We start from the raw sequence: 23795 nt of genomic DNA, 5'->3' as shown, positions 1-23795 counted from the left end.
CATCCTCGCCAACACCTGTTGTTGCTTGTATTCTTGATAATTGCCATTCTAATTGGGGTGAGATGGAATCTTAGGGTGGTTTTGATTTGCATTTCTCTTATTACTAGAGATGTTGAACATTTTTCCATATGTTTGTTGATTGCTTGTATATCTTCTTCTGTGAAGTGTCTATTCATTTCCTTAGCCCATTTGTCATTTGGATTATTTACATTCTTTGTGTAGAGTTTTTTGAGTTCTTTATAGATTCTGGAGATTAGTGCTCTATCTGAAGTATGATTGGCAAAGATTTTCTCCCACTCTGTAGGCTCTTTCTTTGCATTGCTGATAGTTTCCTTTGCTGAGAGAAAGCTTTTTAGTTTGAATCTATCCCAGTTATTGATTCTTGCTTTTATTTCTTGTGCTATGGGAGTCCTGTTGAGGAAGTCTGGTCCTAAGCCGACATGTTGGAGCTCTGGACCTACTTTTTCTTCTATAAGATGCAAGGTCTCTGGTCTGATTCCGAGATCCTTAATCCATTTTGAGTTTAGTTTCGTGCATGGTGAGAGATATGGGTTTAGTTTCATTCTGTTGCATATGGATTTCCAATTCTCCCAGCACCATTTGTTGAAGAGGCTATCTTTTCTCCATTGCATATTTTTGGCCCCTTTGTCTAGTATGAGAAAATTGTATTTATTTGGGTTTTTGTCCGTGTCCTCTATTCTGTACCATTGATCCACCTTTCTATTTTGGTACCAATACCATGCCGTTTTTGTTACTATTGCTTTGTAGTAGAGTTGAAGAAGTGAATTCAGTAAAGTAGCGGGATATAAGATCAATGCACATAAATCTAAGGCATTTTTATATATAAGCGATGAATCTTCAGAAAGAGAAATTAGGAAAACTACCCCATTCACAATAGCTTCAAAAAAAATAAAGTATTTGGGAATCAATCTCACAAAAGAGGTGAAAGACCTCTACAATGAGAACTACAGAACACTAAATAAAGAAATTCAAGAAAACCTTAGAAGATAGAAAGATCTCCCATGTTCTTGGATAGGAAGAATTAATATTGTCAAAATGGCCATACTACCAAAAGTGCTATACAGATTCAATGCAATTCCAATTAAAATCCCAATGATGTACCTTACAGAAATAGAGCAAGCAATTATGAAATTTATTTACCTAGAGAAAAGCATGCCAGGGAGAAGAAAGAACAATTACAAAACCCCTGAAGCCTGAAAGTTCCAGGTGCACTCAAAGACCTTTAAGGATTTCAGCATAGTTACATTGCACTGAGCAAACAATACACATCAGGTGGTCAGGGAAATTAGGCATTGTGTAGTTCTTTGTGAGGATTCTGAATTTTATCTAAGATGGGAATTCTGAATTTTACTCTATATATGGGGAAACCATTGAAATGTTCTAAGAAGAGGTATAAAGTGTTTTCACTTAAATTTAAGAGGCACACACTGGTTAATTTGTTAAGAAGAATTTCTCAAGGAAGGCAAAGGGAGGAGCAAGAAGAGCAATTAGGCAGCTGTTGCAATAAGTCAGGCCAGAAATAACAGTAATATAGATCAGGATGGAATCTTAGAGATGATAAAAAAATCATTAGATTCTGGATGTATTTTTATAGGAGAGTCTATGTAAAAGAAGAGTAGTGATTGTTCTAAGAGTTTAACCTAAGCAAGGGGAAGGATGAAATGGACGTTTCCTTAGTTGAGATGGGAAGGTCTGCTGAAAAGTGGAGATATTGGGAGGTTAGAGTACAACATGTTAATGTATTTAGACACGTTATAGTTAGGACACCAAGTGAGACAGTGAAGTGGATATGTTGGTGAGGGTGTGGGGTATGCAGGTCTAGAATGCAGGTTAGATACTAAGTTGAGGCTCCTTAGCTACAGATGTTTTCTAAAGCTGGAAGGCAAGATGAGGACACAAGGTCAAGTGGGTTTAGACAAACAAAAGAGAGCTGGCACTCTGAAACTAGTCATATCTAAGAGTTGATGAAGCAGACCTGCAAGGAGACTACCAAGAAATGACAGGAAATATAAGTAAAACTAGATAAAGATATACCTTGAAATCCACAGACAAAAAGTGAGGCACAGATCAGCTTGGCAGACACTACAGTTACTTCCATTATGATGAAGACTGAGCCTTGATGAATTTAGATGTAATGTTGGTGAAAACTTGATGAATGGGGATATCTTCTTCACATCTAAATAATGTAACATAGACCAGATAAATCCCCCTTGCCTGAACTTCCCCTAAAATCCACATTATATAAATCAGTGGTTTTCTAGTCACTGCAACAGACAATGAATGAAGGACAGTGATGTCTGAAAGTGAGAATCAACTTAAGTGAACCCTACAACTGCCCTAGTTTCCAGGCCATGTACAGATAGTGATAAGCCAGATGGGGCATTGGTGGAAATGCTGTGATAGGAGGAATGCTGAAGCCTCCCAAGCCCTGTGGAGGGCCCCCCTTAAGCATACAATGAGAATGGTGTGAAGAACCAATTTTGAGAAGAACTGATGTATAATTATCTGATCAGATTGGAAAGAACTGGGTTGAGGTATACTTCAGTGGCCAATTACATCTTAGCACACACAGAGCTCTCATTTCAAGCTCCATCACTGGAAGCAAACTCAGGTCTGGGGGAGATGGGGCCCCCCCATAGTCCCAGCTAGTTGGAAGGCTGAGCTCAAGTCTGGGCAACATGCTTCGACCCCCAGCTCAGAAAAACTAGATAGGAAAGACAAGAACGTGCCACATGTGCAGGCCCTGGTGTAGTGCCTTTCCTAATAGCCACCATGGAAAACATTGTCTTTCACAAGATACTGAGTAGAAAACTCACGAAAGCCTTCTCTCAATGATGGGAGATTAATCACCCTTAAATTAAACACTGCTTCATTTCCACCTCACAAATATTAGAAATGAGACCCAAATAGCTTAGAAGTGCATCCAAGAACAAACCTCAACCATATTTGTATGGCCATAACTACAGCCATGATTATACTTAGGCCTCAGAAGAGGCTGGTCTTCAGCATCTTCTGCTGTCTCCAAGATAAGTCTAGTTGTACACCAGTGAAATCAGCTAAATTCCATATGTCATCAACTATCAGTAGATCCAGAATCTGACCAAAGATGGGCTGGTCTTGTATGAGCTTGACTGTGCATTCCCAGGCTCAGTCTGGAAAAGCACCTTAGCTTTCAGGAAGGGCAGTTGTCCAGGCATCGGTGAGAAAGGAATCCTGGATGAGAAGGGTGAGTATTGTGCATCAGGTGCTCTCAAGATACCAGGAATCTAAAAAGATCCACATGTATCAGAGCCTGTCCAGAAGATAAAGGGGCATGGCCCAAAACAAAGCAGATTCCAATGGAGCATACCCACAAGATGAAGGCAGATAAGACATGTGAGAATCTTCCCTGAACTGTCTGAGGCCCAATCATCTGAAACAGGGGAGAACACAAGATTTGTGAGGATTACCTCTAGGTGAAGAAAAGAAGAGGAGATTATCAAGATTGTTCAAAGATGAAGAGAGCCAGAAAAAAAGCTCTACTTCCTGTATGGCCCCCATAGTGTTATATAGGTCAGTCATTCAAATAAAAGAAGCCTTTATCTGCCTGGAATACATAGGAGAATATTTATAGGAATCCACAAGTGACCAGGAACAACAAGCACTGAGATATCCAAAGTTTTAACAGACAGGCAAAGGGGTAGGAAAACCAAGTTCATCATGAGGAGCAAATATTCAGCTAAAGCCAATCCAGAAATGACACAGATAAGAGAATTAGCATACAAAGTCAGTAAAATAATTTTTATAATTATAACCCAGGTATTAAAGAGTCAAATATTTGGTAGACATATTTTGAAGAGACCCACATTTAACCTAATTTTGTGTTGTGGTTTGGATATGAAGTGTCACTGAAGAGCTCCTGTGTTAATGCAGGACTATTTCTAAGTGAAATGAGAGCATTGGGAGAGTCATCACCAGTCAGACTCTCCTAGTTTGAATGCACTGGGTGGTACCTGTAGGAGTGTGGCTGGATGAGATGGGACCCTGGAGGCTGCCCTCCAAGGGTTCATTTTCCCTGATCTCTGTTTTCTAGTTCTCCCACTCTGTACTTTCTGGCCACCTTGAGCAGAGCAGCACTCCTTCATCATGCCCTCTGTCATGATGTTCTGCTTCACCTTGAGCCCACAGCAATGGAGTGTGTGCACCATGGACTTAACCTCTGATACTGTGAGCCAAATACCTGTTCCTCTAAGTTTTTCTCTTCAGAAATTTTTGTCCCATTGACACCACACTGAATAGCACATTATGGACAATAATATTTGAGGATGGATTGGTGATAGATTATCGTAGCAACAGAAAGGAGCCATAGTGAAGCATAAAGATAGAGGTGAAAAATAATTTTAAATGCAATACAATCCGTGAGCTGGGAAACAGCTTCAAGTGTTTTAGTAAATGTGGAATGAAGTTTTGAAAGAAGAAAATGAACCCAGAAATCTACCTTTTCATAGCTAAATAACAGCTTTATCAAACACGTGAAAGTTGAATGTACTTCTAACTATATGGGTAAATACATGAATTTTTGTTATGTAAATATCTTTAAAAGTTAAAATTAGTTATATAAAAATAATTACAGTGGAGGCTAGAGATATGCATTTGTGAAATGACAAAAAAAAGCTTCAGGGCCACGGGAAGAACCCTAGGGGTCTTGTCCTGTGTCACTGGTTGTATCAATTGAAGGTAGAAGGGTAGAGTATGATCCTAGAAAGATTCAAACATTAAATAGTAAATAGAGAGTTGTGACTAATAACTAAAATTAATTTAAAAAACGGGAGGGGGAAATGCTGGGCAGGAAATGTCTCAGTGGTAGAGACTTGCCTATTATGTTAGTGTGTGTAAGGCCTTGAGTTTAATCCTTGGCACCACAAAAATAATCATTAAATGAAAAAGCCATGCTCTAATGCATACAAATATCAAAACATCACATTGTCCCCCATAAATAGATACAATTCTTAGTGCTCAATTTAAAATGAACTTGTGAATTTTAAAAGAGGCCAGATGAGGAAGGTATGTCATAGGGGGCAACTGAAAGAGCAGCTTAACCAATGCAGGAACAATTTGAACATCAATATACAGTTGTAAGGAATTGTAACTTGAAATTTAAAATAAATATTTGTGAGTCCATGCTGATATAAATGATTGAATAAATACATTTGGGAGAACAGACAGGTCAATCACCCAAGCTGAAGAATTCTAAAAGTTTATGTGGATGCTCCACCCTGCAGGAAGTAGAGGATTACTAAAGTATGGACTGCATAGTATGGAAAGGGAAGAGATGCTTCCCAGTGGAAACACTTAACAAAAGTTTAGTTAGGTGATAAGGTCAACATCAGCAGCTATAAATCATGTTGCTAGTATGTCCCCAAATATGATGCAATGAAAGCAGTATTGTTGCCAGGCATGGTGGCCAAGCTATGTGAGGGGCAGAAGCAAGAGGGTCACAATTTGGAAGCTAGACTCCACAATGTAGTGATACCCTGATTCAAAGTTTAAAATAAAAAGGACTGGGGCTGTAACTCAGTGGTAGAGGACTCCTGGGATCAATGCCAGTACAAGTGAAGAAAAAGAAAGTAAAGAAAATGGCACTGTTAACTCTGACACCTTCCTCTTAAAAACCCATAATTTTGAGATAACCATGAAAAAGTCAGATACATTGTATTAGAGGGGTATCCTACAAAGGATTGTATAGTACCTGACTGGTGCTCCTCAAAAGTCTCTACAGTCACCAAAAACAAGGGAAGTCTGAGAAATTTCAAGAGCCAAGAGGCAGCTAAGGAGACATGACAACTGAGTGCATGTGTCTTAGGACAGGAATGGAGAGTAGGAGAGTGAGTGGAGTAGGGAGATGTAGTGTGACTGCTGAAGGCACCAAGAGCCCATATGAGGTTAGTGGATGTCTATGGTAAGTGATGCCATCCATTGGAGATAAGTGGTGTTTATCCACTACATTGAGCTGATGGATACAGGAAAGAAGTCCATGGTTTTAAGCACATCTTAGCCAGATAAATGCTGTCAAGTGAGTGGGAGAGGTTCATGGAAGGGACATGTGAAAGGAATGATGAACACTGAAAGTCCTATGGGATTCTAGGTCCCAGTGGAGTCAGAGGATTGCTGACCTTGGAGTACTGGGTTTTCAAAAGATAGGAGGTAGAGGGAACAACAAGAGAAGAGTGGTGGTTGCTGGTGTCTCTCCTGATAGAGGGAAGGACATAGTGTATAAGGAGAGAAAGGCAAGCTCCTGAGAGCATGAGAGCAGAGGACAAGGAACTGCAGCAGGCATCTGTGTTGCTATTGAAGTAGCTACCAATCAGGACAGGAGTAATGTGAGAGGTAACAGCTCAAAGAACTGTGATCCCAAAGGAGTGAGGAGGGAATGACCTGGGGTTTAGTAAGCATTGAAAACAAGGAAAGGTAGATTTGTTGTCAAAAGTCTGCATATTAGAGAAAAAACAACAACAACATCAACAACAAAAAAAAAAAAAACGGTGAAGACTTCAGAGAGCAACGAGAAGCCAAAAAGACACATGTGTAATCCCTAGACCTAGAGTTGGGTGAGAAGAAATGTTTCCCCTGAAAGCACAGCTGGTGAAAGTAAGGAGCATGCTCAGAGCCATAGGAGCATTAGGGTGGAAATACTGGAGGAGGACTGGGAGTCCTGGTCTGCTTATGATCATTATTAACTAAATGAAAGTAAAGAGTAAAGTGAATCAGATATCAAGGTGGGGAGGAGATTGGGGTAGTGGTGGGGGGACTTTTGGTAGTTGGAGTGGTAATACTGAGCTTGAGTATTTTATGGGCTCCCATCCTTATGCCTTCTGATAGAGGTATAGGGGTTTCCAACAGTCTTGAGATTTTAAACTGAAATTAATTGCTGTCTGAGGCTTGAGGTCTTAGAATAAAATTAATGCAGGAGAAAATCTAGGTGACCTTGGGTTTCACAGTGGTTTTATGTACAACACTGTTTAAAGGACCATCCATGAAAGAATACATTGGTCTTCTTAAAATTACATTCTTCTTAGTCTGGGGTTGTAGCTCAGTGGTAGAGTCCTTTCCTAGCATTCATGAGTCCCCAGCACTTAATCCCCAGGACCACACAAAAGCAACAAAATGTTTTTATATATAGAAATATATATACACATATACATCACTTTTGATAAGTATTCTGTACAGAAATGAAGGATATTAATAATAAAATGAACATCTAATATGGTAGCATTATAGGATCCACATTTTAAGATCAGGTAGGCATTTGGAAAATACATTTGCAAAGCTCTCTAGTTGTGTCAACAATGTTAAAGGAGTTCAGTGAGATTGATTAAAGGGTTCCTCCTGTTTCACATGGCAACTCAGTGATGGTGTGTGTTGTCTGCTTCATTTAAAAACTTAAACTTCTACTATAAAATAGTCAATTAATTAGATATAATTTCATTCCCAGAAATTTAAATATAAAATCAAAACTGAAAGATTACAATCATTTTTTGATTGGGGTTTTTTAAATTGTAAAAACACATATAAGTCACTGTTCTATTTATTTTATAATGTGTTATTAGGAATGACGAACCTGGCATATAGCTAGTTTGGGAACAGAGTTTCAGTAAATCCAATTGTTTTGAAATGTGAGTCTTAAATAGCTTGCAAATGTTTACCAGGATTGTACAATTTACAGAAGGATTGACAACACTGTTCTTTGTATTTTTATGTACCATAGGTGACATTTTTTATGTTGTTGCTGATTTTGTTTTCTTAATCAAGATGCATTGCATTCATAGTTCAACACCGAAAAGATGAATATTCCAGGCCCTGTGGCACACACCTGTAATCTCAGTTTCTGGAGAGGCAGAGGTAGGAAGATCTCAAGTTTGAAGCCTGCCTGAGCTACTTAGAGATACACTGTCTCAAAATAAATTAAATAGAAGCCTGGGGTAGAGCTCAGTGTTAGAGCACTTACTTGCCTAGATATGCCTGGTTCAATTACTGGAGTGCCCACTGAAAAGAGAGAGAGAGAGAGAGAAAGAGAGGAAGGGAGACAGAGAGATAGAAAATAAAGGAAGTGAAGGAGAGTGGTTACAAAATTCAAAATGGTAGAGATAATCAGGACCTCACTTTAGTATTTAGTGATTATCTCTGAAGAATTAAGATGGGCTGAACATGTTCACTTGTAGAACAAGCAAAAGACCATGGTTTTGATCCCAGCACCACACACACACACACACACACACACACACACACACACACACTCACAGGAGAGTTCCATAAACATGATAGAGTACATTATAAATTTGTTGAGCTACATTTAGACTGTCAGGACTACCTTATGCAATGTTTGCACACCTGTAATCATGGTGACTGAGGAGGCCAAAAAGGAAGATCACAAGTTTGATCGAGTGTCAACAATTTGGTGAGACCAAGTCTCAAAAATTTTTTAAAAATTGTTAGGGATGTAGCTCACTGATAAAGCAACCTGCAATCACTCCCTAACTAACCCATCCCCTGCCATTGCCCCCAAAAGAAGTTCACTGATGTTGTTCTATTTTTAGGCCTTAGAGCCGATTGCAAGAAATGGAACTCCAGAACTTCCTAATGCATAGACACTTTCCCAAATATTTTGCGATTTCTTAAATGGATGTTTGGAAATGGATGTGGAGATAAGGGCATCAGCCACAGAATTGTTGCAGGTAAATTTGGAAAAGATGTCATTTTGGAAAATGTTGACTCTTTGAAAACCCAACAGTGGTAATAACATTTCATTATTCATTGATCACTACCAATAAGGCAGCAACAACATTTTAGGGTTTCATCTGCCAGGAATGAAAGATTAGTATTGTGGGCAGAGGTTGTGGGTTAGTGGTAGAGCTCTTGCCTAGCATATGTGAGACCCTGTGTTTGATCCTCAGCACCACTAAAAATAAAATAAGGTCTTGTGTCCTCCTACAACTAAACTGTATACTTATATACATATACATATATACACATAAAAGTTTAATACATTTGAAGTACGTCATTGTATATATGAAATATTGTATCCATTCAATGTTGTCATGAGTATATTTATGAACTATTTCACTGTTTATGTTTGGAAATTAGGAAAATTAAACAACTCTGTGTACAACTATGGAATTTATGTATTGATCAGGAGTGTTCTGTGTAGGTATTGACTTGTGATTTTTATGAAAATTGTATTCATATGTAGTCTTCAAGGCTTAGTTGAAAGGAAAAGTTTTTTTTTTTTTTTTCCTATGGGGAATCTTCATGCTCTTCTCTCTCCCCTTTTCCTGACAGCACCCCTTCCTGAAACTGGCCAAACCATTGGCTACATTGACAACACTGATCCGGGCAGCTAAGAAAGAAAAGAGGAGTCGCCATTAACATCACTGACGTGGTTCATGTCCTTTTATCCATTTTCTAACATGAAAATGTTTCTCAAATTTAATGAAGTGTTTCTTGTTGTAAAAGACATGTGACATGAAAATTGCCATTTTAACCATGTTAAGTGGAGAACCCAGTGGCTTCACTCTCTTCTCTGCCATTGCCCTTGACCAGTTTGTTTTGAAATCTTGGCATGTTTGAGAAGACAACAGGATCAAAGTAAAGGCAAAGGCTTTAGGTTTTGGTATAATAATAATAAGATGATAAATGCCATGCCTTTTGTGACTTGGTTTTGAACTATCCATTGTAATAATTTAACTTTCCATCTAAAATGCCCATAAATGCATGGTTGCATTATTCATTAAAGTGTTCTCTTTATTACACTAATGTAAATTACATGTGTTGTTATGCTCTCACTCTATAGTTCTTATGCTGTATACTGCTAAGTCAGTGAACTTGTGGACTTAAGGAGTAGATCGACTCCATCAAATGCTCCTGAGGAACTGAGAACAGAAATTGACCATTTGATTTGTCAGTAGGAAAGCCACATCTAACCCTTGTCAAAGCAGTTTTGAAGGAGTGGGTGGTGGAGTCAGGAAGTGAAACTGAAGAAGTGTTAAATAGTAGTTTGTGCAAGGAGAAGATACATAAAAGCCACTTAGCTGTGAAGACCACAATAAAATACAAGCCTGTAACAGGTGGACCATGAGGGATTCCAGGAGGTGATTTCATTTATTTATTTTGGTAATCAGGATTAAACCCAGGGGCACTTAAACACTGAACTACATTGCCAGACTTTTGTTATTTATTTAGAAATGGGATCCGGTTAAGTTGTTTACAGCCCCATCAAATTCCTGAGACTGATTTTGAACTTGTGATCTTCCTGCCTCACCTCCTAAATTGGTGGGATTTCAGGCATATGCCACCATGTCCTCCTACTTGTATTGTTGTTTCCTGTAGTAGAAATGAAAAGAACACAATTTTTTTACTGATCCTGTAGAGAGAGAAAATTTGGTCCTGTGGATATTCAGATTCAATCTTCTGCAATTCTGAACTCATCTTAATCCCACCTCATTCCCCTCCCTGGAGAACATCCTACCAGTACTCTTTAATCTGCCTGTCTTGATACCAAACTCAAATCAATTTCTGGAACTTTTACCCTTCTTACTTAAATCAAAATCATCCTAGATTTAGTGTATTATGTTGCCTCCTGGTGTTAGTGTAGCTTTTATTTTTATTTTATCATTGATATCTAAATTAACTTCAGTATGATCTGATAGAATTCAGGGTCATATCTCCATTCCTTTTGTTTTTACTAAGTTGCTTTGTGGCAAAAGATATGTTCTATTTTAGAGAAGGATCCCTGTGATGCCAAGAAGAAAGTGTATTTGCTCATTGATGGATGAAATATTCTATATATGTCTGTTAACTCTAAATTATTGATTGTATTATTTAGTTCTGTACTTTCAGCATTTAGTGTTTGTTTGGAACATCCGTCCAGTAATGAGAGGGATATGTTAAATCCACCCAGTGTTGTTGTTTGTCATCTATTTTATACTTGAAACTCAGAATGTTTTTTGATATAGATAGATAATCCCTTTTGCAGTATGGAATGTACTTTGTTGTCCCTTTTGATTAACTTTGATTGATGTTCACTCTTTCTGATATGAGGATAGAAACCCCTGCTCGTAAACACAATCCATATGAATGATACATTTTTTTCCCCATGCTCTTACCTTCAGTCTGTGGATGTATTTGCCTATGAAGTGAGTCATTTGGAGGCAATATATTGTTGGGTCTATTTTTTTCATCTAATCTATCATTCAATGTCTTTTGATTGATGAATTTAGGCCATTAACATTCAAGGTTACTATTGAGATACAAGTTGTATTTCTGCTCATTTTGGTTTATTTATGATTTTTAATTTAACTTAATTTTTCATTTCCTTGATAATTCTTTTGGTGTGGTTCTTTTCTTTGCTGGTTTTCACTTTTTTGTTTTTTATTTCAGCTTCATGGAATATTTTGTTGGGAATGTTGTATAGTGCAGGATTTCTAGTAGTGAATTCTAACTTTTTTTAAATCATGAAAAATTTTTATTTCATCTTCAAATCTAAAGTTTAATTTTGCTGGATACAGAATTCTTACTTACCATCCATTTCTTTTTATTCAGAGCTTGAAATATATCATTCCAGGACCTCCAAGAATTGAGTGTTTGGGTTGAGATATGAGCTGAGATTGGAATTTGTTTCCCACAATATGTAATTTGATCATTTTCTCATGGCCTTTAAGATTCTATGCTTATTCTGTATATTACTCACTCTTATTATAATGTGACTTGATGTGGGGCGGATATAATTTAGTACTTTTGGTGTCCTGCAAGCTTCCTCTATTTAATTTTCCTTTTCATTTTTTAGGTTTCAGTAGTGTTCTGATATAATTTCATTGAAAAATTTGTGCATTCCTTTGATTTTAATCTCTATGCCCTTATCTATCCTGTTAAATACTAAATTTGGTCTTTTCAGTTATGTCATATTTCTTGGAAGTTCTGTTCATGGTCTCTCAACATCTTCTCTCCATGGTCAACTTGCTTTTCAAGATAAGTTTTGTCTTCATTGCCTAAAAATCTGTATTCCAAAGTGGTCTAGTCTGTTGGTCATTCTTTCCATTGAATTTTTAATTTGGTTTATTGATTGCATCATTTCAAGTGTAACTGATTGATTATTTTTCAGAATCTCTATGTCTTTATTGAGGTGATTGTTCATTTCCTGTGATCTCTGTCTAATGTCACTCCTTAAATTGTCCTTTTCCTGGCAGATCAGTTTAGTAAGTACTTTCTTAATTCCTTCTTCTCTGACAGAGCTTCCACTTTGGAATTAGTAGTTTTTTTATTGGAGAATCTTGGTCTGTTTGAGACAGTTTGTTTCTTATTTTTCATGTTATTTGGGTGTCTACACACCCAGTAATATGGATCTGAGGCAGTAGAATTTTCACCTTGAGACACATGTTCCTCACCATAATTGGAGAGACAAATAATAACCTCATATAATGCAAACAATATACAACCTGCCTGCTTTTTTCCTGGTCATTTAGGCCCATGCTCTCTCATGTACCATTGGTTTGCCAGGCTAGTTTTTTGGGCCTGACTCAGGTCTGTTGAAAAATTGACTTCCTCAGCTGCTGTGGGGACCATGCTCAGGCTGCAAAATGGTTCTTTCCTTTGCCCTCTGCCCACTGTTGGGAGAGATGCAGTGTTTTGTCTCCTGCACAAGATATTGTACAGCAGCCCAGGCAGTGTCTTTGGCCTCTAAATTCTCCATTACACAGACATGCCACAGTCCTCCCCAATATGCAGTTTACTTTGAATCCCTTATCAATTTACCCTGTTCATGGAGTAACTATTCCAGCTTGTGCCAATGGTTGTTGCTATAGCTTCCATAGCTGTGACACTGGGAATTCCTTCCCTAATATATTTGGTCAACTAAGTTTCCAATTTCTTTGAGTGTACAGTATTAAATTCCAGCAAAGACCATCCAAAGTTTTATGCATTCTACCCCCTAACAGAGGAGCTCTGCTTTTCTTGATTTAATATCATGGAGCATTAGTAAATACTACCCTATCCATAATTACACTAAGTGGAAATAAATTAAACAAAATAAGAAAAACTAGATTCCTCAAAATAATATCTACAGGAAATTCAATTTATAATTAAGGATTCACAGAATGTAAGGATGGGAAAATATTTCATGGACATAGTAACCATAAGCAAGTGAGGTTGTCACATGTACATCTGATAAAATAGAATAAATCAACAACTGTGAAAAGAGTCAAAGAAGGACATTATATAATGATAAATGGGTCAATTAATTGGGCACAAAGAAAAAAACTTATCAATATGCATGGGCTCATTAACAGAGAATCAGAATACATAAACCATTGAAGGAACTGAAGGGATAAATAGTAACACATTAGGAATTTTATTTACTTGGACTTTAATACCCCACTTTCAATAGGGAGACAACATAGAGATAGAAGATCATTAAATATACAGAGGGCTAGAATAACACTACGGATTAAATGACCCTAAGTAACATACTTGGCGTTTTCCAACCAGCAACATTTGAATACATTCTTCCCAAGCACACATGAAACAATCTCTAGGACAGATATAACTATATATCCATTTGAGTCACTGAATAAGTATAAATGTAGAAGATTGAAATCACAACAAGTATATATTTTTCAATTCTAATGCAATTAAACTTGAAAGTAATGTTAGAAGGAAAACTGGAAATTTTTCCAATAGGCGAAAATGAAACCTCACAGTTGAACAAGCAATGGATCAAAAAGAAATCAAAGGGGAAATGAGAAAATACCGTCAGGTGGACAAAAATGAAAATACAACATACCCAATCTTATTGGCTGAAGCAAATGGGGTACAAAAATGGAAGCTTATAGTGACTAATATCTTTACTTCAAAAGAAGAAAGATCTTAAATAATCAGCCTAACTTTAGACCTTGATGTAATTTGGATCCTGCATGTTTCCCCAAGGTCCATAGGTTAAAGGCAGGGTTCCCAGTGTGATACTACTGGGGGATGTGGGAACCTGTAATGGGTGTGTCTTAGTGGGGAGTGACTTGAATGTGGAGGGTGGTGGGACTCCAGCCCCTGCCTCATTTTTCACTTCCCAGCTATGAGGTGAGCAGTTTCGCTCCTGCAGGCATTTCCATCATGAGTTCCTTTCTCACCACAGGTTGAAAGTAACATGATCAACAGGAACCTCCAAAACTGAGTCACAATAAGCCTCCTCTCAGTACAAGTTGAGTTATCTCAGATTGTTATTATAGAAAAGGAAATCTGACTCAAATACTCCTTCAGGATGCTGAGAAACAAACAAAAAGAACAACAAAAGAAACAGAAAAACAGACAATAAAAAAAGAACCCAAAGTTAACAGAGGGAAGAAAAAAAATAATAAAATTAGATCAGGGAAAAAGTAAAATAGATAATAGAAAAAAACTTATTGATTGTGTTTTTTCTTTAAAAAGATCATCATAATTGAATGAAAACTTTTAGCTGGATTAACTTAGTGCCTCAGTTGGTGTTGTTATAACAACATGTTTTAGGATAGGTAATTTATACACCATAGTGAGTAGTAGATTGAGAAGAGAAATTAATATCTTACAGTTCTGGAGGAATCAAGATCAAGGTGCCAACACTGGTGTCAAGTGAGTGCTGCTTTTTGCTTCCAAAGTGGCATCTTGCTCTGTGGTCATGAGGTGCAAGGCAGATAAACAAGAGAGTGCTTTCTTCAGCCTTGAAGCCTTTTATATGGGTGTTCATCCCAGAAGCCACAGGGCTGCATTTCCCCACTAGTTTTTATTGGTGCTTTGCAGTTCAACGTTCAACGTAACGATGGGATTTGTTGTTCCATTTGTACATGCACACAATATAGCAATATAATTTGGACAAAGTCACTGCAAATCACATCACTCTCCCCTCCTTTGCTCTTTCCCATCCCCTGGTCTCTTTCCTCCATTCTGCTGATCTCCCTTTGATTTTCATTAGGTTTTCTGCCCTCCCTACAATTTTCTTTGCCTTTTTTCTTGCTAGCTTCCAGTGTGAGAGCAAACACATGAATTTTGACCTTCTGCATTTGGCTTATTTTGCTAAATATAATGATTTCAAGTTCCATCCATATTTACTGGAAAAGACATAAACTTCATTTTTTCAATTTTCTTAATGGATGAATAAAACCCTAATGTGTATATACCACATTTTCCTTATCCATTCCTCTGTTGATGGACACCTGGGCTGGTTTCATTGTTTGGCTATGATGAATTGTGCTGCCATAAACATGGATATGCATTTATCCCTACAGTATGATGACTTTAATCTTTTAGGATATATCCTAAGAGGTAATATATAGCTGGATCATATGGTGGTTCTATGCCTAAACTTTTGAGGAAACTCCATGCTGATTTCCATAGTGGTCCTACTAATTACAGTCCCATCAAGAGTGTAAAAGTGTTCTTTTCTTCTCTAGATTCTCTCTACATTTTATTATGATTTACATTCTTGATGACTGCTGTTCTCACTACGTGAGGTAAAATCTCAGTGAAGTTTTGGTTTGCATATCTCTTATTGCTAATGACATTGAATATTTTTTTCCATATATTTTTTGGTTATTTGTATTTCTTCTTTTAAAAAATGGCTGTTTTATTCATTTGTTTATTTATTATTTGGATGATTTCTTTTTTGATGTTGCATTTTGTTGTTTCAGTTCTTTATCTATATTAGTCCTTTGAAAGGGGATAGCTAGAAACGACTTTCTGTAGGCTGTCTCCTCAATTTTGTAATTGCTTCCTTCATTCTGAAGAAGATTTTTAACTTGATGACCTCTTCTTGAGTAACTCTTGAAATTATTTCCTGAGCTTTCGTCTTGTATTGAGCAAGTTTTTGACCCATTTCTAAATATTGCTGCATAGGAGATTAGGTTTCAATATGAATTCTTAAGGGAACACCATCCTTTGAGCTATATAGCATCCCACCCTTTATTCCCAACTTTCATATCCTTACATGAAATGCATTCATTTTATTCCAGTACCCCAAAAACTTTTCACACCTTTTAGCATAAAAAGTCTTACTCTAAAGTCATATCATCTGCATCTTATGTGAATGAAACTCAATGTATGATTCTTCCTGAGGACAATATCCCTTCAGGTATGAGGCTATGAAATCAAGCTTTATGTGCTTACAAAGCACAATGGTAGTACAGGCATGTGATAGACATTTCCTTTCCAATTGGAAGATAGAGAGAAGAAGAAAGTATCCGATTCAATGATCCAAAACCTGACAGGAAAATCAGCATTAAAGTTTCAGGCTTGAGAATAACTATTTGGACTCTGTAACCAACCTTCCAGACACTGGGATGGGGGTTGGTTCCTCCAAATTTCAGGACATCATGTCCTCATGTCTTTCCTGGGTAGAGCACTGACTCTACCTATCCTAGGTTGAAATCATGTGCCTTGTGCTCTCCCAGGATGGGGTTACATGCTGGTGACTCTACAGCTCTGGGCCCTCTGGATAAGCCCAATTCCATGGTTCCACTAAGCTTTGTCCTAATGGAATATCAATGTGGTGTTTTTAAACAAATAACCACCCAGGTCATTAGCCTAGTGGGGACTCTGTACACAGCCCAGTCTCTGTGGAAATTCTCTGACCAAGGGTCTACAAAATGTTTTTTTTTTTAAATCCATGATGGGGTATTCTTGTATCTACACCTTTTCCATACTTGTGCCAGCAGATTTAGCATTATACATATGTTTCTCAGGATTACAACCTGTATATTTGATAGCAGTGTACTGAATAATACCTACGACTGCTTGGGCTATGGCAGAGCTGTCATAGTAGCATTGCATTAGAATACAGAAAGAAGAGATTTGAGGCAGTGCTAGTCGGAGAGACCCTAAACACCAAGAAAATGTGGATCTTCTAGGACCCTTCCTCGAACCTGTTCTTGCCTTAAATTTCTGGGAATGTGGTGGAGTTGAATAACCTTCAGGGTCATTGTCCCATTATCTTTTTTTTTTTTTTTTTTTTTTTTTTAAACAAGCAGCAAGTTTATTGCAAAAGCATCAGAGACAGACTTCTCAGAAGAGAAGGGGCCCTAGATCTGGGAATTCGGTGGGGGGAGTTTGGGCCTGTTCTTTTTATGGTCTCTGGAATTTTCTCCTTTCCTTATCTTCTCCCTGTCCACGTGCTCCTCACTATTATTGATTGGTGCTCTAGTGTCCATGTGTCTGTTAGTTTTTCTATTGGATCCCTTGCTTAGGAGCACAAGTATGTCTGTCTGATTGAGTCACCTGCTTGTGTCCACAAGTACCTATGTCAACCAGGAAGTTGACCTTACCAGAAGTCCCTATCTGTGCTCTTTTGTTCTGGTCCTGACCTGACTTCCTCACTCCCCATCTTGCCCTGGCTGATCTACATCTCCCTCAATGTCAGATGAATAGCTTCTGGTTTCTTTCTGTCCATAAGAATCTCCTTATCAAATCATTGCTTAGCCACATCCTTGATATTTGTTCCCAAATATACCTTTTATTTTTCTTTATAATGACTCCATGCTGATACTATTCCAAATCTTTAAAGACTGCTTCACTGTTTGTTATAAATTTCAACTTTAATTAGGTTCCCTTTGTAAGTAATTAAGAAAAACCTTCAACACATTTAAAATTTGCTTAGATAACCTCTTCAAGCCCCTGGCTTCCACCATTCATTCTTTTTCTTCTGATTTGTTTTAAATAGTTATACATGACCATAGAATGCATTTTGACATGTCATTCATAGTTAGAGTATAATTTCTCATTTTTCTGGTTGGACATTGTATTGCATGACATGGGTAATATAGTCACTCATGTACAAGGGTAATAATGTCAGATTCATTCTACAATCATTCCTATCACTATAACCCTCCCCTTCCTTCACTCCCTCTACCTATTCCAATGTAGTTCTATCCTACAAAGACTTCACCCTTATTGTAAATTAGCATCCACATATCAGAGAAAACATATGGCATTTTGTTTTCTGGTCTTGAATATGCAACAATCCAATTTTACCTGTCTTGAGGTAGAAATACTGCTTTGTAACTTTAATGTCTAACTTTGTACTTATCTTACCCCTTCTATTTAATTGGGATCCATGTTAGTACTGAGAGTAAACCTTACATGTTTTTTCACTTGGCTTTTTAAATTTTTTTAAATTTTTTGTCCATATTTCTACATGAAACTAGAATGCATTTATATATTTGATATCAATTATGGCCTATTATCTCAAATTAACTCAGATTGTCATACTGAAAGTTCTAATTTTGTCAGGGAGTAACAGAAAACTGTTATAAAGCTTCAAGAAAATATAAAATGATATTAGTAAGATTAAAAAATATTGAGTTTGTATAGTAGTTGTTATCCGTGAAATAAAAGTTTTATAATTCCATATCTTTACATTAAGCTTCAGTTTGAAGAATATCAGCTTGATGGAATGTTCTTCTCAACCTTGTATTTAAATGATTTCTGTACTTAAAACCTGAATACATCTATACCATGAATCCAGTAATAGCACCACAATTACACTGATGTTCTTGTCTTTAACAATATTAGCTTTGAAAGAATAATTCAGAATCTAGTGTAGTATTATATTCCCATACACAGTGGTTCTTTGCCAGAGTTGTACATACCTCATTCCTTAAGACTAGATTCTCAAAATAATAAAACTTAGGACTGGGGTGTTGGATCAGAGCTAGAGCACATCCCTAGCATGTGTGCGGCACTGGTTTGATCCTCAGCACTACAAAAATAAATAAAAAAGGAATAAATAAGAATATAATGGTATCTTGTCCATCTTCAACAAAAAAATTTTAAAAATGTACCAACACAAGAAGTTATCTTGATAGTTAAGAGCAGATTAATGTATTATGAAATTGTTGTGACTTCAATAAATTGAAAAATATTGGTTTATAACAAAACATTAATAATTGAGCATAAGAAAAATCCTTAAATAACTTTCACTGTGATAATTTTATATAACCAAGTTGATTATATGAAATTTTTTTGAAAATTAAGTTCCACAAAACTTCTGCAAATTACAACTAATCTACAACTATTCTCTTTACCATGAAAAAGCCTTTCTAATCCAGAAACACTTCTTTTTTCTTCTACTTTCGCTACTAAAACAAATTACCATACATAGAGCCTTTTTTTGTTGTCCCATTTAAACATTCATATTCCAAACAATATTTATGAATTTTCTGAATTTGTATAAATTACCTAAGGACTTTAAGAAGTGAAATGTATTTGATTTTCTATTAGGCATTTGAGGATTTAGCATTATAACTTTCAATTTACTCAGATCACTTTGGTAAAAAACACATTTATTATTTATCCCATTGATGTTAAACCTAAATCCGTTTTAACTATAAATACCAAGATACAAGACAAGTGTTGTTAACAGTGTTAACCTTCTCTCCCTATTGATGAAAAACCCTATAAGCAATGGATATTACATTGTAGACATTTTATACAAACCAACACTCTCATACTGGTCTAACTACTTAGAAAAACTTATCAGTTAGCATAATAGACAGATGTTCACAGCTAAATAAAATAGCCAGGAAACAGAGATCTTGTAGTTTTTTGTAGAAGTTCACCACAAGTAGGAAGCAATGTAAGAGATGTTTATTCAAACTTTTATAAGATTTAACCTGTTAGAAAGTGGAAGCCTATCAGAATTTTATATTATGATTTAAATTTCCAGCAAGCCTGTTTAGTTGCAAATGCCAGGTATAAAGTCTGACGACCATGGGGGACACTAAAATCAAGGATTCAGATACCCATTTGTTCCCAATGGCTATCAGATGATTAAATCCTAACCTCACTATGTGTATGTTCTTCTTAGGATTTTGTGAAGGAGAGTTTGCAATGTATTTGAGAGCCAATCCTTGAAAAATTGACCTCTGAACAAAGAAAGTGAGTCAAAACCCCATATTGAAGAAAGTAAGATTGATGAGAAAAATGTTTTAATTTAGGCACACAGGATGAAATGTGAATTCACCATACAAGCATGAGCTCAAAAAAAAAAAAAAAAGAAAAAAACAAAAACAAAAAACAAAAAGGAAACCCCAAAAACTGACACAACCATTGTTACCAGAGAAAGGGAGCATGAAGAACATCTTCATCAGATTAGAGTGCACATTTGATTCAGAATAGAGTCAGCCCATATATCTGAAACTGTGAGAGTCCTGAAATCCTTAGGTAAAGATTCAGGTAAAGAGGCTTGTATATACGAGGTCATTCCATTTTTCCTTCTTCCACAACAGTGTTTAGGGAAGGACATTTTACAAATCCAGGGTAGTAGAGCATAAGAGCAGATAAGATAGTCAGCCACTTAGGTCCTACAATGACTCGAATTTTAAAGTGAGACCTTTTTGTTTCTTTAGGTCTCACACCAGTCCTCTGCAAGCCTTGTATGTTTTGCCTGCTCTTAAAGTTCTGTCAACCTTGGAGAGATAGAGATCTGCAAGTAGGTAAGAAGTAAGAGGACCTACTGTCCTGAGTTGAGAGAAAAATGCCTCCTACATAGGGCACTTTAACCATTTGTTTTCCTGTTGTAAAATCAGTCCCTTAACGTATGGTCCTTTGGTTTATGTCTGCCCGGGAGACCAGTTTTCATTCCCTCAGTTGGTCATCAGGCCAGACTGGATGCAGAAAATTATGAAAGATCTCCTTTTCCCAACTTCAATGAGGTCATTTCCCAGGCCTGGCAGCAGAAGAAAATGAGGCATTTTTAAGTATCTAGTTCCCAGAGCCTGTAGTGGTCAGCAGTTTCCACCCCTCTTTTATAAGGACAAGGATCCCTTCTGAACAACATGAAAATCTCAATTTATTTTTTGTACATATGTATAGGCTAGTGTTGGAACATAACTGTTGAGAAAGTACTTAACATCTGAGTATAAGAAAACAGAACTCATGCATCCATGCCAGAGAAAACTCCATTTTTTTCTTTAGGGACCTCTCCCTATGAGCTTCTGATGGCCAGCAAACCTGTCTGTCATCACATGGTTCTGCCAAGTCTATTGGTGGCACCATTGTCAGAATGAATACATGGCAAAGAACCTGGAGAATTCAGATTTAGAGAGGTGACTGAACTCTCCTGCCACTATGAATTTCCAAATGTGATAACCCAGGGGGAAATAGAGACCTACTTTTGGTATATTTCTCTGCTCTGTGGGCCCAGGGAATCTCTGGAGGGTAAGAAGGGGATCTATGGTTTTTAAATGCTTAACACCCTTTTCCTAGAGGAGTTTACATAAGGGCAGAATTGAAAATGCCTCCCTTTTGTAGCCAAAGATACTCAGGGAGCACACAAACAACAATGAGGAGATATCTTAAAGCTTGTAAAGACTTACTATTTGATGAAAGGGAACCAAGCATTTCTTCATGAACCACTCCATGTAAAATGTCCCTGTCTCAATGACTTCATGGGAGAGGTGAGGGGACTGCTTGGGAGGAATGACTTTGGGAGAATGCAGTTTGGTTCTTTAGGAGGTGTGGATCACTGGGGTTTTGCACAGAGCCTTATCACAGACCAGACAAGACAGGATACCAGATAAGGTCAGTCAGGGCAGGAGTCATAGGTGAAAACTTCAAGGTTCACTGTGGAATGGCCCTAGCCAGAGCACTGTGGCTTCCAATGCCCACCTTGCACCTTCCACTGCTCTTCCTGTAACATCTGTGTGGAAGTGAGTACTCCTCCCACCTGTCCTCTTACCAACCCATCAGGGGCACCTGGCCAGGACTTGGAACCTCACATCAAAAATGGGCCAGGAGTGGGTGAGGCCATGTTCCTGGACTGCTAAAAGTGCCTCTCAGCCACTCTTGGTCCATTACATATGCCATGGCCTCTGTGTCTGCACCTGTCCTGAGAGGCAGGCCTTGCTTGCACAGTTGCTGACATGCAAAAAGCACCACATGTGTGCTGGGCCTGGTGGAGTCAGGGGTAGGAAATCAGGGACAGTGCCATCCCCTGGCTTGCTGATACTACATACCTAGACCTTTAGACTGGCTGCTGCCCTGTTCTGGGTCTCTTTGCATGTCCACCTCTTGGTGTCCAAGTAGGAGGATTTCCTGTGTTCTGAGTGCTCTTCTCTCCTGTGCACAAGCCACTTGCATTTACAAGTGCACAAGGCAGCTGGGTAAAGGTGTTCTTTTTATTTTATCCAGTACCTGAGCAAAAAGACCCAGAGATATTCTTTATGGTGCTCAGAGTGACACCTGGCAGGTCTTGTCTCTGAGAGCTTGCTAATGACAGGTGACCTGAGGAGACATGAAGTCCTAACTGTGCTTTAACTATGTAAATGCCAGTTTATCTCTAGAGGTGGGAGCCCTTGTGTTGGGACAAGGGCAAGCAGCCTACAGTACAGGGTTTGGGGAGGCCTCAATATTTGGGGGTGACAGAGTCCACAGCAGATAGACCCTCAGTCCTGCTTCCTCTCCCCTAGGAGTTTTACCAGCATGCAGGTGACTGAACAACGATGTGGTCCACAGGAACATCAGGAGTTTCCTGCTCCTCCTCCTCTCTTTGAGTCTGTACATGGGAACCGTGCTGGCGGGTTGTGTGGTATTCCTGGTCCGTAGGAGACTCACACCTTTCTCTCTGGACAAGGCCATGGCGTATCCACACACACCCAAGTGTACACACTGGAAGAGCAGGGGTGGTGGGAGGGTGGGGGAGGGTAACCGAGGGTGGGGCAGACGGAGTGGGACTTGAGCAGTCACGTGGTAGGACCTGTGAAGGACATGTTGAAGGCCAGAGGGGTCTGGGTGAGAGGCAGGGTAGGATGGACTGTAAAGAATGGAGCAGGGTCACAGAGAGTGATAATAAATCTTGAAAAGGAACAGGCGCCAGGACAGTGCAGTGGAGTGAGGTCACCCTGGGTGTACTGGACTAACAGTCCAGTCCATGGAGGAGGATGGGTGGGCGTGGCCAGCTGGGGTTGAACTAGAGGGAGGGGTATAGACATAAGGCCGGGCCAGGGCGGAACTGTCCAGTGCCTTGGCTCCTTAACCCTAGTATAGCTTCGTAGTGGCTGTACCCACCTTCGGCCTCCTGCTGACGCTCATCATGCCGCTGTTCATGCAGATTATGGCAGTGAGCACAGCCAGGTGCCCTATGAAGGCCAGGTGAGCAGAACCAAATCTTGTGCTGTGAGGAGGCATCTTTCAGCCCTGCCACTAGGCACTTTCTGTGCTTTCTCCACTGCCCTTGGCCCTGATGGTGTTCATGAGTCCTTCCAGACCAACCTCTTAAGATGCAGCTCAGATCTCTCCTCCTCCTGGATCTCTGAGGCCATTCTCTTTCCTGGCTGCATTGCATGGAAAGCCTACAGTGTGCTAGGCTACATGTTATTTGAGGGATGGATATAGAGGTACATCCATCTTGCACCTGTGTTGATAAGCAACCTTCAATCAGAAATCGCTGGGAAACACCCAGGAACTTGGGGAGATTGGAGTCACAGACTGGAAGGAACTGAGAGTTTGATGATGACTGAGCTGTAGAGTTGGACATGACACTCTGTGTATCCTCGGTGTGATTTTGGAGAGAAAGAATCCAGGAGGGCTTTGTTTGTGAGAGGCACAGTTTGCAAACATGCACAGAAACAAGAAAGTAGGGTGTTAAGAGAATGATGAGGAAAGGGCTGTAATTCAAGCACTGGGTGGCATGGGCAATGAGGTTGAACCTGTGAGGGTCGAGATTAGAATGGCCCAGAAGTTCAAGTATGCATTACAAACAGGACTGCTGGGCCCCTGTGCTTACCAAG

At 38.5% G+C, this 23795-nt stretch overlaps 1 protein-coding gene and 1 pseudogene across 1 annotated transcript in view; both read left to right on the top strand.

Moving 5' to 3' along the window:
- The window catches only part of LOC124992739 (zinc finger CCHC domain-containing protein 14-like), a 231746-nt pseudogene that overhangs the window by 122794 nt on the left and 85157 nt on the right, over positions 1–23795 (top strand).
- The window catches only part of LOC124992782 (serine/threonine-protein kinase PAK 2-like), a 93598-nt gene that overhangs the window by 8716 nt on the left and 61087 nt on the right, over positions 1–23795 (top strand). The window contains exon 2 of the mRNA XM_047564032.1: positions 23053–23157. Coding sequence (XP_047419988.1) covers positions 23053–23157 — 105 coding nt within the window. The remainder of the gene's footprint in view (positions 1–23052; positions 23158–23795) is intronic.

Source organism: Sciurus carolinensis, chromosome 9, assembly GCF_902686445.1.
Source record: "Sciurus carolinensis chromosome 9, mSciCar1.2, whole genome shotgun sequence".
NCBI lineage: Eukaryota > Metazoa > Chordata > Mammalia > Rodentia > Sciuridae > Sciurus > Sciurus carolinensis.
The sequence above is the reverse complement of the archived record's forward strand: the minus strand, read 5'-3'. Positions and strand labels throughout refer to the sequence as shown.